The sequence below is a fragment of the Pistacia vera genome, unplaced genomic scaffold (genome assembly GCF_008641045.1).
Source record: "Pistacia vera cultivar Batoury unplaced genomic scaffold, PisVer_v2 Contig802, whole genome shotgun sequence".
Classification (NCBI taxonomy): Eukaryota; Viridiplantae; Streptophyta; class Magnoliopsida; order Sapindales; family Anacardiaceae; genus Pistacia; species Pistacia vera.
Window position 1 is genome coordinate 200,137 of NW_022196671.1, and position 15,882 is coordinate 216,018.

At 35.7% G+C, this 15,882-nt stretch overlaps 2 protein-coding genes across 2 annotated transcripts; one reads left to right on the forward strand and one right to left on the reverse strand.

Moving 5' to 3' along the window:
* The first annotated feature begins 338 nt into the window (after window positions 1–338).
* On the forward strand, window positions 339–6,322 carry LOC116117287 (TBC1 domain family member 5 homolog A-like). Its single transcript, XM_031403318.1, has 5 exons — window positions 339–944; window positions 1,679–1,782; window positions 2,262–2,438; window positions 3,411–5,284; window positions 6,081–6,322. Exons 1-5 carry the CDS (start codon window positions 763–765, stop codon window positions 6,228–6,230), a joined length of 2,487 nt encoding a protein of 828 aa, XP_031259178.1. The 5' UTR covers window positions 339–762; the 3' UTR covers window positions 6,231–6,322.
* A 2,589-nt stretch (window positions 6,323–8,911) lies between these two features.
* Window positions 8,912–13,287, reverse strand: LOC116117299. The gene is made up of 5 exons (XM_031403336.1): window positions 13,106–13,287; window positions 12,339–12,544; window positions 10,685–10,927; window positions 10,075–10,226; window positions 8,912–9,262 (listed from the first exon to the last, which is right to left on the reverse strand). The coding sequence occupies exons 1-5, from the start codon at window positions 13,217–13,219 to the stop codon at window positions 9,075–9,077; spliced, it is 903 nt and encodes a 300-aa protein (XP_031259196.1). The 5' UTR covers window positions 13,220–13,287; the 3' UTR covers window positions 8,912–9,074.
* Window positions 13,288–15,882: the final 2,595 nt, after the last annotated feature.

The window sequence follows — 15,882 nt, forward strand, 5'->3', positions numbered from 1 at the left end:
TTGTGAGGTTGGTTTGGTTTTTAGTTAAGAAAGGGTTGAAATTTTAAAATAGAGATATTTTCTGATAGTATTTCTCTTTATATATATATATATATATAGAAAGAGAAAGGAAAAATTTATACTAAAACATGAATTAAGCGATTGGATGATAAAGGGAGCGTTTGTCGGGTAAATTCAATTATGAATTTTTTGGGGAAATAATATAATTAATAATACAAATAAAAATAAAAAGTTTTACCGAGGAAGAAGAAGACAGCTCAACAGAGGTCCGACTCAAGCCAAACGCAATAGCCATCCTGACACTTTCTTATATCTTAACACTCAACAAAACAAACTCGCTATTTTCCTCTGTCTAAAAACAGCCCACTAACAATTTTTTTTTTTATTCATTTTAAGATTATCTTACTTGTCCACTCTTTTCATCTTTCCAATTACTTCTCTCACTTCTCCATTTCTATCTCCCCAACCCACACGTAATTCATTACATCCTCCTCTCCCTCTTTGCTGGGTTCTTTTTGCATTTCCCCAACTGGTTTTCTCTTTATTTTTGGTGGGTTTGTGTTGAATTTGTAAAAGAACTGATTTTTGGGGTTATTCTTTTTGCAATTCAGAACCATTCAGCAGCTGGGTTGGTGTTTAATTTGTGAAAGAACGGATTTTGGGGGTTATTTTTTGACAATTCGGAACCATTCAGCAACTGGGTTGGTGTAAAATTTTTGTGGGTTTGTGTTGGAATTGAGAAAGAGTTGATTTTTTTAAGCGATGATGCCAGCTTCAACAATTGAGCAGCATCAAGAGGAATCATCAACAAACAGTGCGATTCCGGGGAGATCTGGTCCTTTTGCAAACCTTAGAGGCGTTCAATGGCGTGTTAATCTTGGGATTTTACCTCCTTCTTCTTCAATTGATGATCTTCGCAGAGTCACGGCTGATTCTCGAAGAAGGTAACTTTACCTCAAATGATTATGTATTGACGGCTCTGTAAACTGGTTGTCTCGTACACTAGAGTTTCGGTATATATATAATTTTATTTTGGTTTCATTTCTTGTTTTTTTAGATTTCTTCAATTCTGGTTGGTCTCTTTTTAATTTCATATGCTTATATGCAAGATTTTTTTTTTTAATATAAAAGAAATTGGAATTCTTTCATAGATTCGTGCAAGAATCTTCCTCATAGACACATGTTAAGAAAATATTTTAATTAGATAAAGTGAGTGATGATTATAGTTGATGAACTGTGCTTAGATGAAATTCCTTTTGTTATGTTCATGGTTAATTTTATTGAGATTTGGTTGTCTTTGAGCTGTGGTGTTTGTGTTTAATGAGGGGTTCTGTTCTGGGGGTGGTTTATGGAGAACTAACTGGTCTTATAATTTTTTGGTTTTTTTTAAGTCGCGGTGTTACCTGTTGGCTTCTTTAAATAATCATGCTAGCTGGGTTTATGGATTTTGATTTGCTGTTTTATGTAAAATTTAATTTCAGTAGGGTTATCAGTCATGGCCAAAGCTGATAGTTGTAGTGTTGATTATCAGAATGTTTCCTATGTGATTCAGAAGCCATCTTATACTATATGAAGATGCTTTGTTGATGTCACTCGGGGTTGTAAATTTTAGACTGACTGCTTTATATGTGATGTAATATGCTGAGGGTTTATAACTTGAACATTTGCATTTTGTCAGATATGCTGGCTTAAGAAGGCGCCTGCTTGTTGATCCACATTTGCCCAAGGATGGAAGTAATTCTCCTGATCCTGTCATGGACAATCCACTTTCACAAAATCCAGGTAACATTTCTTGTTTTGCTGGGTTAAGCTTGCAAATCTTTTACGTATTTAGCACTTTTAATGGGGTACCTGTTATTAGATGCCTCAATTGTTAATACACTCTCCTTGCTTTGCTTGCCTGTGCTCTGTTTTAATCATTGCTTCATCTTATAGAATTTTTTCAATTCATTGTCATTAGATTTATCTAGGCAGTATTTGCTGTTCAATTGCTTGCATCAAAGGTTTGTGCATTGGTTGCTCTATTGGAACTCTTCGTGAATGAGACTTGGACTGTCATTCATTTAGAAAATATCTCTACTTTCTAGTGAGATTAATGGTTATCCTATGAGATACTGATGAATGAATAAAGATTTAACAATTAAGAGATAGCCTTCTCTGTTACAGTATTTCCTTAATATTTCACTACGGCAGTGATAGCAAGCTCCCAATGATGATGCTTATCTGCTCCGTATGAATTACATTATGAATTTTCCATGCAGATAGCACATGGGGTCGCTTCTTTCGGAGTGCTGAGCTTGAAAAAATGGTTGACCAGGACCTATCACGTTTATATCCAGAACATGGGAGTTACTTCCAGACACCTGGATGCCAAGGCATGTTAAGACGGATCTTGTTATTGTGGTGCCTTAGACATCAAGAATATGGTTATAGACAAGGTAAATTATATTGCTTCATGCACTGTATGTTTTATATGTGTTAAATGTCCACTCAATCGAAAAGTTTAAGATGATATATGTCCCACAACAGTATTTGAGCTCTAATTCACTATTTTATGTATCATTCTCTTGTACTTGGGACTACCTCGGCCATAACAGCTAATAAACGGAACAAACCTAACTTATTATCATTTAAGTGAGATTTAGTAGATTTGAACACTGTGTCAATTTTGGTGTTCATACCTTGTTAAATAATCATTTGACTCAAGGGCTTAAGCTAATCTGTAAAAGTTCTACAATATGAATCTATCTTTAACCTTATATATGTAAATTCTCTTGTCTTCTTCAATTTGGAGTGCAAGAAGCTGTGTATGAAGTGTTATTGTATCTGCCCCTATCAAAAGATTCAGTGTATGATGTTTGAGTCATGATAGGTTTGAGACCATTGGATGAGGGTTCCTTTATTTTATTCAAAATTTCATCCTAATTCAATGGTATACAACCACCTAGTATCCATAGTTTTCTTATTTTCTATTTAACAAAGAAATAAAGTAATAAGAATATATTAACTTCACATATCCAGTACTCTTGCCATCTGCCCTAGTATCCCTGTTATTTTCTTCCTTTTGTCAATGGCAAAGTTACTGAATGTGCTTCACACAGTCCCATCAGTAATCAGAGGAAAAGTATGTTGACTAGTCAATCGTTTGTTGGGACTTTATCCTGGAATTTTAAACGATAGCAATGCACTGAGATTAGTCTTCTGTCTCTGTGACTGTTTAAGGATCTGACGTTGTATAATATATTTGAAGCCTTTTGTTGTTAAACGTGATTCTACTTTACTAATTGTCAGTCCCTCAGTTTTACTTAAAACATGTTATTGTTATTTTATTTTTGATGTATCTGATGCAAGTTCTTTTTCAACAATTTTGACATGTTTCCTGCTCACTTTCTCTTCTTCTTTTTAAATAGGAATGCATGAACTTTTGGCTCCTTTATTATACGTTCTTCATGTTGATGTGGATCGTCTTTGTCAAGTGCGAAAGGAGTATGAAGACCACTTCACTGACAAATTTGATGGTTTAGCATTTCATGAAAATGATCTTACATATAACTTTGACTTCAAAAAGTTTATAGATTCCATGGAAGATGAGGTTGGCTCCCATGGAAATTCAGCAAAAGTTAAGAGCCTTGATGAACTTGATCCTGAGATACAGACGATTGTACTGCTAAGTGATGCATATGGGGCTGAAGGTGAACTGGGTATTGTCTTGTCTGAGAAATTTATGGAACATGATGCTTACTGTATGTTTGATGCTTTAATGAGTGGAGCCCGTGGTTCAGTTTCCATGGCAGATTTTTTTGCTCCCTCCCTTGCAGGTGGGCCCCTCACTAGCTTACCTCCTGTCATTGAAGCTTCTGCTGCATTGTACCATTTGCTGTCTATTGTTGATTCATCTTTACACAGCCATCTTGTTGAACTTGGTGTTGAACCTCAGTATTTTGGATTACGCTGGTTACGGGTCTTATTTGGACGGGAGTTTTCGCTTGAAGACCTGTTGATTATATGGGATGAGATATTCGCGTCAGACATTGGTAAAGTGAACAAAAGTGTTGAAAATGATGAAGACTCCACCTTTAAAATTCTATGTTCACCACAGGGGTCATTAATTGTGGCTATTGCAGTTTCCATGATGCTTTATTTGAGATCATCTCTGCTTGCAACTGAAAATGCAACTTCCTGTCTTCAGAGACTGTTGAATTTCCCAGAGAATGTAGATCTAGGCAAAATTATAGTCAAGGCAAAATCTTTACAGGCTCTTGCGCTGGATACCAATATTTCATTGTCACATTCTTCATTCACCGGGGCTTATAACCGGAGTAAGTCAGCAGTGGTGAGAGGACCCAACCTTCCATCTGACTCTATTTCTCCAAGAACTCCTTTAAGTGTTGTACCTGATAGCTACTGGGAAGAGAAGTGGAGAGTTCTGCATAAGGAAGAAGAAAAAAGACAAGGTAGTCCTGGAAAACAAAACCCAGCAAAGAAAAGAGGATGGTCGGAAAGAGTAAAACTGAGCCTCTCTAGAACAGAATCTGACCCATCTCCAGCAAAGGTTGGCAATGGCAAAAAGGACCTGAAGTCATCTGTTAGGCGAAGTTTGCTGGAAGATTTGTCACGGGAACTAGGTTTGGAGGAACATATTGAGAAAGCCAATTCTTGTGAAGTTTCGAACCCTAAGGAGCAACCCTCGGTTGAAGTTGAGGTTGAGGGACAAGATGATGTCATTAAGGACTTTACTTGCACATCTGATGAGAGATGTTTGAGTGGAAATGCTGGTAGTGAGGAAAACTCCTCTATATTCTCAGATCCAGCAAGTTCAGTTAGTGGTGCTCAGGACAATGAAAATGACTCAGAAAAAAGTAGTGTTGCGTCAAATTCATCTGTTGATGAAAATGATGGCCCTCCCCAGACTGTCCCAGATGATTCACCTCTTCCTGTTTCCCGTAGCCCTGATGATGTTTCTCAAGATTCTCAAATGGATAATGAATCTGCAGAAAAATCAGTGACAGGTCCCAGAGAGCGGAAGCTCCTTTTTGGTAAATTCCCATGGATTTGGAAATTTGGACGTAATGCTGGTGGTGGTGAGGAGTCATCTGAGAAAGGAGGAGGTGTGATTGAGACTAAGAAATCTGCTGATGTTGAAGGCCATCAGAGCAATGCAACAGACTCTTCAGATTCTGAAGGGTCTTTTAAGTCATCCGCTAGCAGCAGACTAGATACTGTGGACCAGAACGTGATGGGGACTTTTAAAAATCTTGGGCAGTCTATGCTTGAACAAATTCAGGTTAAATTCTACTTTTGCACTCTCATTCTTGTCGTTATAGGTTCTTCAGGGAAGATACTTTAAAATTTTCATGGAATGATTTAGACCAATGGCAGTATTCAATTCCATTTAACTTCAATCTTATGTGTTCTGTGAGGCCATTCTTAAAGAGTGAAATTGCTTGAACTTATGCAACTGCAATTTGATAGAGAAGGAAAATACTTTAAATCTATGAGGCTCATCTTTTATGTAAGATCGTTTTTCTTTTGTCTGCATGTAAAGGGTTAGCCTTGTAGATTTAGAAGTATGTGATCCTTGTATATTTAATTTAATTTTAGAGATAGGAAACAAATGCAATGGCTCGGTTAGAGATTCTAAATGTTTTTGATGTAGAATAGTCATCATGCAATAATTCAGGTAGTTGTCTCAAAGTATTTTAAGGCTTCCTATTTGCACACCCAAAATTTAGTGTTTTTAGGTTGTGAACAAAAAACTTTCTCATCCTATATAGCGGTAAACATAATCAAGTCTTTGGTTGCTGTATGAGGCAATCCATGTAGGGCGTTTTAAGGTTTTCTAAATTGTGAACAACATTAAATAGAATTAGATTTATGATTTGGTTGTAAACGAGCATTATGACATTGAATCTGAGTTTCATTCTATTATGGCATCATATAGAGGCAGAAAACCAGTATTTGAACTTCTGTTTGCATACAACTTTATTGGTCATTTTAAGAAGTAACTTCCAGATTATGATGTATAAATTTTATTGTGCTATTACTTAATCAGATCCTTATATTGATTATATGTCATACAGGTAATCGAGTCGGTCTTCCAGCAAGATCGTGGTCAGGTAGGGCCGTTGGAAAACTTCTCTAAAAATGTTATAGTCGGCAAAGGACAAGCTACAGCCATGACAGCGCTCAAAGAGCTCCGGAAAATTAGCAATCTTTTATCAGAGATGTAAGGTTTGCTTTTATTTATGTGTTTCTGTATATACATTTTGTAATTACTATATTTTTAGTGAGAAATAAATAAGAATTTTTGCTCTTTCATCCATACCCTCTTTTCGCTAATCCAAATTTCGGCATGTAAATGTGGAGCTTCTGTTGTAATCTTTCAAAAAATAAAATGTCTGATGATGCTTTATACCAGTTGCTTTCTTTTAGTGATTGTACAAAAATCAGTACTACTTATGCCCACTACATAAAAAATCCTTGGATTATTCATATATAGTTACTTCTTTTTTCTTTATTCAGATATGATTACTGGTCAGTTTCTTTTTTATATATGGTTAGAGTGAAAAATATTTATCATTGTTTTTAGAGTCAAAGAATAGACCCCCCCTAAGGTTGGATATAATAGCAAAAATCTCTTTTGAGATTTCTGAATTCTCTTCATTTCCTCTAGAATTGGGTTATCAATCAACTTGTACAAACAGGAGTCATCATATATGTATTATATAACATTCAATCACATTTTTAGTTGTTTGTCCAATATGGCAAATCTCTCTTCATTTCGTACGAACAAGCGAGCGGACACCGGAGCCGTTGCCATCAAACAACAAGGACAGATGAATTGCCATGGATATTTGCTTACTATATATCAAAGACATAATTCACGGTGGCAAGATTGATGAGTTATCTCTATAACCCTTCTAACACGTTCAAAATAAGTTTGTGGATCCATTCTTCAAATTATGGGTGGACGCTAATGTCAAAAAAACAAGACGACGTTGATTTACTCTTCTTCGACAATCCTTTTACTAATGAAATAATACAACTTCTGTCGTTGGAAAAGGGCATATTTTTCCCGACTCGGATGTTATTCTCCGACCGTCTTAACTTGTGGAGATTGTGTGATATTTGTAGTAAAGAGATGCTATCGAAATTCCATCAATATCCACACATGTAGACCTGGACAATTCAATGTCTGCAATCAAACGCTACTATAGCCTAATCGAGTCCAATGGGAATCTCTTATTGGCGCTGCTACTCGTTGGTGTGTTTTTAGGGTTTGATTTGTTGCAGAAAGAGTTGGTTGACGGTTGAAGGTGAAACAATGTCAAACCATTGGTTCGACTGCCGAGTTAGAGAACCACCTTCACGTGTCTTCTTTGTGTCGTGCACCACATGACTACCACCAATCGCATATCAACCACTCTGCCACCCACAAACACGCCTAGACCCCATCACCTCGGCCATACCATGCACCTCCAACATCACCCTTGCAACCCTCTCAACTGATCGAGCCGCCACACCCAGCCACCCGCAATCGCTAGCATGTTCTTGATTGTTGGGAGATATTGCTTTACCATACAAAATCAAAATTAGAGACAATTTTGCTTCCCTCTCTTTACTATACATACCTTTCTCATACTATTATTTGGATTAACAAGAAAAGATTTTCCTTTCTTGCTCTAGTTTTTCTTCTTTGATTTTTGGACCCTTCTACTTTCAAATTTTATATTTTTGATCTTTAACAAAGTAGCAACAAATTCACATTTAGATTATTTATTTGACTGACAGTTATTCTCAGATTTAAAGATGAAGATGGATAGAAACACCTATGGTCATGTACAATCTACTAATCCAAATTGAAGATGACACAAAGAGCATTGATGGGGTTTTACTTTACGATGTTAAAACAAACTCCAAACATAAATCTCATTTCTGATTGCCTCTTTGAGATGGTTAGCGTTTAGATTATCATCTCTCAAATTGACAATTGTTTATAAATCTTAACTATAAATTAACATTTTATACAAGATAGTTGAGTTAAAGAATTATTAAATTACTCTTTTTTCTTACATGTAGTGTGTTATGCTTGAAAATATAGGACTGACGCAGACTCAGTCAGCATAAAAAGTCAGAGCTTAGGTAGAACCGTAGTCAGTCAGAGGCAGCCATGCATGCTATGACAGGGGCGGCATGCTTACGTCAAGGTAGTGGGTGCAGGTCAGATCAGCCAGAAGTTATAGTAATTCCACGTGTCCAATCCCTGCACAAAATCGCGTAAATCACTCTGGAAGGTGGAATGGGATATAAAGAAGGATTGCACGGATAATCCCACAACTTACAGATTTAGTAATGATAACCTTAAATCCTACTATAAATTGAGGGCTCTTCTCTGTTTGTGAGATCGCATTTTACTCTTATTAGCTATTCTCTCTAAAAGAATATATAACATTCTCTCTTTTGTATAATCATTTGTAAGTCAGTCCGTTGAACGCGACCGATCACTATCATTAATACAAAATCAGGACGTAAGATTTGCTTCTTTAGCATCTGAACCACTTTAAATGTGTTCCTTATCGTTTTTACTCATTCTTTTCACCCGCGTATGTCTTCTAGACCAACTCAGCATTTCACACGTGTGCTTGATTGATGTAAAACCACGCATCAACATATGTATAAATTAAAATTATCTTTGCTCTTACATGGATTAATATCTATTAAAATCAGGCATGAACTGGACCATACTAGACCAAACCCCAAGGGGGCAAATGCAACAACTTAAAAAGAAAAATGTAAAAGCTGAGAGTCATTTGATGGATAAGGAAGTACAAGAATCAATAACTTGTAATTACATCAACTCCTTGAGCTTCTACGACAAAACCTTACACAAGATATATCCAAATTCATCCCAACCTAACCCAAATGGTGCTAATACTTTGCACCAACCAATAATACATATATGTATCAAGTTATATCTATAACAGTTTTGGGTACTTTTTTTACATTTATTTCAAAAGGAAAAACAAAAAAAGACAGATAAATTTCTTCAGCTTAGGTGTCGGTTTCAGTAAGAACTAATCTATGTTATGAAAGCCCGGGAGGAGGGAGGTGATGAAGCCGAATACAATCATCTGGATCTCTTTCACAATTCCCCACCACTGGTTACCACCATTGGCGGCAGGTTCCACTACATTCTCATTCTCAGCTGCTCGATTACCGTCATTCAGAGGCTGATTCTCATTCTCAGCTCCACCTTGTCCCTCTGCAGCAAGTTATTACAGCGGAATATGCCATAAGTTGATACTTTTTTATATAAATAACTATTTTATTCTAAAGAAACAAATGAGACAGCGTTAATTTTGTACGAGCGATTCATAAGAAAGAATATATATAGGCTCCACACTGCATATCTTTCAAAATTCAAGCTTTACACTAGTAGCAGGTCAACTCGAGATGTCAGGTTAAAATTGTTTAAGAAACCCATCATACACAATTGTTTCATAACAAAGTAGCTAAACAATGTCCCTGTAACAATATGAAGGTCAAGGGTAGCTATTTGTGTTGGCAAGTCAAATTTTGTTTGTCTTAATGTAGGGATATGCAGATACAATCAAATCCAAATACAACTGGTTTAATTAATATTTCAAGTCACTAAAATGATTACGACCTATATATGTTTGGCAGGTGTGATGGCACTTCCTCGTAACCCATGGAATAAAAAAGGTCAACTCCAATTGACAGGATCAGTTGACAAAAATTGCCCCCCATTAATTTGTTAACCCAGTTTTTAATCTATTAAAATTAAACATGAGAAGAAATGTCAGAGATATATTTATGGTTATCTTATTGCTATTTTCAGTCTTAAAAATATAAATAATTAAAACCGGTAGATTGCATATCAACCAGATTGAGGTGAGATTGTCATGAAATCAGGACAATTATGGATCAGTTTGGCAGTAGACAGGGCCAACTCTTAACTAAAAGATCTAATTATTGTGTTAGAATGATCAATCTGATTTCAATCAGGACATGACTAGACAATTACTTCAGAGTTATACAAGAAATTGAAAGTACCTGCCAAGGCAGCATTTTCATTACCCTGCCTTGCAGCACCAGGAGCATTTTCAGCTCTGACAGCAGGCCTAGGTGGATGGGGTGGCTGTGCCGCCCTCTGCATGCTTTGTGAAAGCCACCGGAGTAATGGTGTCAGAGCTCCAGTCTGATATCTGTAACAACCAGGCTTAAAAATTTCACTTTCTACTCATGGATCTGGATAAATTGACAATGATATACATAAAAAAGTCCACAGAAATAAAAACAGAATTCCAAATAGAGTAAAAGGGAAAAGAACAGTACATAAAAAAATGCATCTAGATTAATTCAATGTATGGAAGTCTAATATACTGTTTCATGTAGTAATGCTTTATGCAGAAAAAAATAAAAATTACTCATGATTTGAAAAATTGTCGCCATGTTTGTCTACTCTATTACCTTTTTAAGTTTCTTCTTTTTTTATTAAATTGGATACAAGATAGTTTGGTCATTCTAACGAAAGAATAGATTTGCTTCGTTATCCACCACGTACTCGGTTAAGAAAATAGGTGGAGAACAACTCATAGGTGACAGAAGCCGTACAGAAATTTCTCAAAATTGAAAAAAGAAAAATAAGAAATTAGATGCTTACAAGTAGATAAGTGAAGCAAAAAGCACGAGGACAATTAGCCTTAGTCTTGAACCATCTTGGTTGAGCACAAAAATTACAGCTGCCAGCTTTAATATCAGCAACAAATCAAGCTGAAATGCAATTTGAAATCTCCTTACAACAACTTGTCGTTGACGAGCGGGCTGTTGCTGTTGATTTTGTTGATCTTGCTCTCCCTGTCCATGCTCTGCACCCGCTGCCCCAGCCTCAGTACTTGCTCTAGTACTATAGATGGCCATGTGCAACCAACGTAGAGAAGATATAATAATTTATATGACATTTTAACGAAATAATTATGCAAGAGAATTTCCCAGGAGCAACACATGCAACTGCGGAGTAGGTTTCTATAATATTGCAAAGGTGGAACATTATGCTTTCATGAGGAACATGGGACATCCTCTTTCAATATAAACAGACAGAAAAACACAAAATTGCTTTTTAAGTTGTTATAATGGGATAATTATCATCCTGCACCTGATTAGAACTCCTGATTAGCTAGGCCTTAAAGCCCCACAGCATTTTTCACTAACATGGTTACACTAAGTCATGGTCTACTCTTCACTTTCTCTTGTTTCCTTCTAGAATATGTAGTTCTCTTTTCCTATAGCATAGAGCCTTTGGTACTTATGAAAGAATATTGCAAACGGCATTCCATTTCAAAACGGATCCATGCTTGGATCAATTGTTCCAAACTGAATATCAATCAGGGGATTATGACAACTCCATCATAGAACTTTTATCTTATTTAGTAACAAGCAAACACCTTTCACTTATCACCTCACAAGTAAAACCAGCAAAGTGTTGAAAGTGTTTTCACTAAGACATCAAGTTATATTCAGCTACATCATCATCACCATATTCAACTTAGCAAAGCCTTAATTCCAAATTACACCCTGCCACATATTGTATAACCTGCTCTTTGGCTAGCCTTGTCCTTGGTATAATGACAATTTGAAAGAAATTAACCTCTGTTATTGATACAATCACAGGAAGATTGCAATTGTTATTTTCAAAGGTTAAGACAGCTACAAGCACAGCACACCAATGGTTAATGCATTATTGGTTTTACAAAGTCATTAAGTTCTCAGTTTCTTGTCCTCTGGCTGGCAGATTTCCTTTCCTTACAAAATATGGTAATATGGTTCAATAAAATAAAAGTTTTCAACCCCCAAACCCTCATTTTTGTTCTTTTTGGAACAGAGAAAAACCAAAACAAAATATTCATACTTATATCTCAATGTAATTCACATTCTTCATTCTTGAAGGACAAATTGACGTAGAATATTGTATGAGACATCGCTGCTCTACAGCTAGTAGATGAAAGAACATACAAAGGCAGCAAATATAGGATGAGAAAGGAGAAAACAGACCTACTTCTAAATACATCATTTCTGAGAGCACATTCGGAATAACAGATTTTAAGTGCTAGGTCAATTCAAACATTCACAAAATTCCTAGCAAGGAAAAAAAGGGCTATGCATTTATATTCCACTGAAAGGAGTGAGATGTTCTATACCAATAACCGATGCGGTTCAAGAGTGCAAATGGAAAAACCCACAAATCAAGAATGAAAGAAATTTACATTAAGACAAACAATAGAGAAGTTGAATCACTTGTTTGACGCAGATGTACTTACGTGGGTATATTGTAGGTAAGTGGGATAAGAGTGTTTGAAGGAATTCCAGTATACGGCAGAACAGGGATAGCATAAATGCCAGCCCCACGATTTGCCTGTTGTTGATTTTCCCAAGGATTAAACCCTCCTGCTACTGCAGGGTACATCACTGGAAACATATCTAAATCACCATTTCCAAAACCCGAGAAACCAGAAAATGCTGGAACCTGACATAACCAAAATTAATCAAACACAAATCATACACCAAAAAAATTAAAAAAAAAAAGAAAGTTTCCACCTCATTATAAGTACAATTAAACTTCTTAAAATGGACGAGTGATTCTAAATCCCATAGTCGATACCGGGCTAAATTCGTCTACTAGTGAAGAAAAATTGTCATCCCTAGTGAAGATTCCCTTACCCTTTACTAATGGTCGATAAAGTTCAAAACTGGAGTCAAAGTAACTTGTTACCCCAGTAACATTACCAAAATGGTGTTAGTTCTCATATTTTGTTTTCAATACAAGTTCAGCATTGAATATAACAATTCTTTTCACATAATAGCAAAAACATTCCATGTTAGAGGAATTTGCTGTTCCAGTAACATTACCACAATTTAGCATTACCTTCAATATAAACCGATAACACGAAATGAAAACCCTAAACGACAGATCTTTATGGAAACAAAAGGAAAGTGAAACAATTGAGATGCAAAAATGGAGTAATTAAACCAACAAAAAACTTTAAGAACTAGTAATTAAAATCGAAATTAAAGTTTTATTGGAAACCTGCGGTTGCTTTAGATTGGGTTTGGGCGGCGATGATGTAGAGGACGGTTGTTGATTTGAGTTTGATGCCGACGACGAAGACGACGAAGACGTCGTTTCAGATCCCTCTTCCATTTCGATTATATCGTGTTGTCTGTTGGGAGAGATGAAATTGTTCAATCTTATATTTGTTTCTATTTTACGGAAGATTAATTCAATACGTGTATTTTCGACTTTCAGCCAATAGGGACATACCACGTAAGATGAAGTGATATCGTAAATAGTCTGAATTTCATATGATAGTAAAGACCGTCATTTTCTTAAAGAAAACACATTTTTATAAAAATAATTTTTTTTAATAAATGTCATTCTCACTGAAGTCCTTAATTTAGTTTCAAAATTAAGGTTATTGCATAAGAGGGAGATTTAAATTGATTTGCCAGCAAAAAAAAATTTAAAAATTGGAAAAATATAAATTTCTACATCATCTATCATAATGTTGACCAATACAATTGAACCCCTCTTAATTTTTTTTTTAATCTTTTTTGATGATCAGGATTAGCTTGCACACATCTCAACTAATCTTTTGAGATCTTAAAACTACCAACCGAGTAAGATCTCCAGTGGTCACTCCTATTAGGGGCTACGAAGACTCGAACTTGGGAGGTCATGTAAACTTAAATCTCTTTACTCTTTTACTGTCAGACCACTTAGTATGTTAACTCCCCTTAAATTTGCCCACAACTAATAGATTTTTTTTTTTTTCTTTATGAGTTATACTATCCTAACTTAATATGGGCACTAATTAATAGTTATTGTAAATCATAATTCACATGTTTTAAAAGATAAAAGCAATGTTTTAATAACCAATCCGGGGTAAAACCCAGCAAAATTGTCGGGTCTCGGGTTGATTGACTTGATTGGCCAGTCAAACCGAGTGGCAAAAAAATTAAAATTAAATAAATACACCCCTAAAAACTACAAGTCTCTACAAGTTTGAAATTTAGCAAATACACCTCAAATACAAATCGGCGACTGATTGGTTGGCGGCGGCGACACACCAAATGCAATCTCAATCATCCCTTGAGCCCATTCCTCAGAAAATATACCCAATATCTGACGATTTCGGCCAGATCTCGCTGACGTCGACGTCGACATTCTAGGCAAGATCTTACCATCGTCGACGTTAACAATCCTCTCCATCATCACGAAAATACTTCCCTCAGCCTCTTGACTACAACCCACCTCACCTTACCCTTGTTAGCCTCGCCAATTGTTGGTAAAAGCCGACTGTTGTCATCGGCTTTTTTTTTTTCTTCCGATTTTCGGTTGATTCACTCACCAAAAATCAACTCTGTCGTCATCATTGTACTCACCGAAACTTTCTCTTCAAAAGCCCCAACATCCTAGCCTTAAATTGTTCACCGATCATCATTCCAATTTATAAGGTTTTTGGTGAATAGTAAAATGGGTAATCTGGCCCGGTGAAAACCCGAGGTCCCCGTTCAACTAGTTCAACCGGCCGGGCTGGGTTTTAAAACACTGGTTAAAAGTGTAAAACTATGTGAGTTGATTTTATTATTCTTAATGACAATATCGAGGTTTTGTTCTCTAAGCATATTCAATGCCATAAATTTAAGTAACTCTAGATTATGCTAAACCATGTATTAGACCATATAGAATAGCATTTAACAAAATGATTAAAACATGTTACACAATGCAGGATAAACGTATTTTTTATTATTTTTTTTCTTCATATTTTTCACTAAGAACAATGAAGTAAACTTATATGGTTTTATGGTTATTATAGTATAAACAAAATTTTAGTACTTTGATCTTTTGAAGCATTGAGATGAGTATCTAAAAGATTTTTTGCTAAGTAATCTGATGTTCACGTCCAATCTTGCCTTCTTAGTTCTTAGCTTCATAAAAACTTAGATACTGCCATGTTGGGTTTGTGAGATTGGTTTTTCAGCATAATATTTTTCTTTATTTGATTCACCATACATTAGATAAGTTTTGATTAAAAAAAAAAACCTTGTTATTTCTTCAAATTAGTAAGATGGAGGTGTTTCCAGTAGAGTATGTTTTTGTGTGCTTGCACAAGCCTAAGGAGGAAGATCTCGTATGCTTGTAGATTCCATTATGAAATAGAGTAATAACTTGAGGATGGACTAATTGCAATGGGTGAAAAATTGTACATTCCTGTGAAAATGTTCTTTACAAGGAGTTGTTTTGGGAGATGTATAAGCCTTAACCCTGGTATATTTAGCTGAAGGATTGTTGGAGTACTCATATTAATGGTTTTAGATGTTAAACAATGTACAAGTGTGAATGTTGTTAATATGAATTGCCTAATCTAGGCAGATCGTGACAATCGGTTTCACTGGATTTTATTACAAACTTAATAAAGGTGAATGATACCTTGGTTAATTGTAGCAATGGTATGCAATCTTCTTGCATTTATCATGTGCTTGCCCAATGGACAATGATAATAGAGTTGTTTTTCAAGTACATTGTGAAATACTTTGGAATACTAAAAGACATATCGATGATCACGATGTTCAAATTTAAGGCTTAATCTGGTGAGCAATTTTTGGCACTTAGGGGATAGAATTGATATATTCTACTCCTCAAATTAATAGGCAAACTAAGTGGGTATATGTAACATTACGTGACAATAAGTTAACGAATTGGGCTAATTACTTGATGCGTCTCTCAATATAGCTTGCAACATCTATGGACCCTCAAGACATCGTTGAGTCTTGTAGAGTCCGTTATGGGTAGTGACCATTAAC

Bases quoted from the DNA above. Each gene is read 5' to 3' on its own strand.
- LOC116117287 (XM_031403318.1), top strand. From the start codon at position 763: ATGATGCCAGCTTCAACAATTGAGCAGCATCAAGAGGAATCATCAACA. The intron at 2,439-3,410 runs GTAAATTATATT...CTTTTTAAATAG, and splicing joins AGAATATGGTTATAGACAAG to GAATGCATGAACTTTTGGCT. The intron at 5,285-6,080 runs GTTAAATTCTAC...TATGTCATACAG, and splicing joins CTATGCTTGAACAAATTCAG to GTAATCGAGTCGGTCTTCCA.
- LOC116117299 (XM_031403336.1), bottom strand. From the start codon at position 13,219: ATGGAAGAGGGATCTGAAACGACGTCTTCGTCGTCTTCGTCGTCGGCA. The intron at 12,545-13,105 runs GTTTCCAATAAA...TGGTTATGTCAG, and splicing joins CCAATCTAAAGCAACCGCAG to GTTCCAGCATTTTCTGGTTT. The intron at 10,928-12,338 runs GTAAGTACATCT...GGCCATCTATAG, and splicing joins CTTACCTACAATATACCCAC to TACTAGAGCAAGTACTGAGG.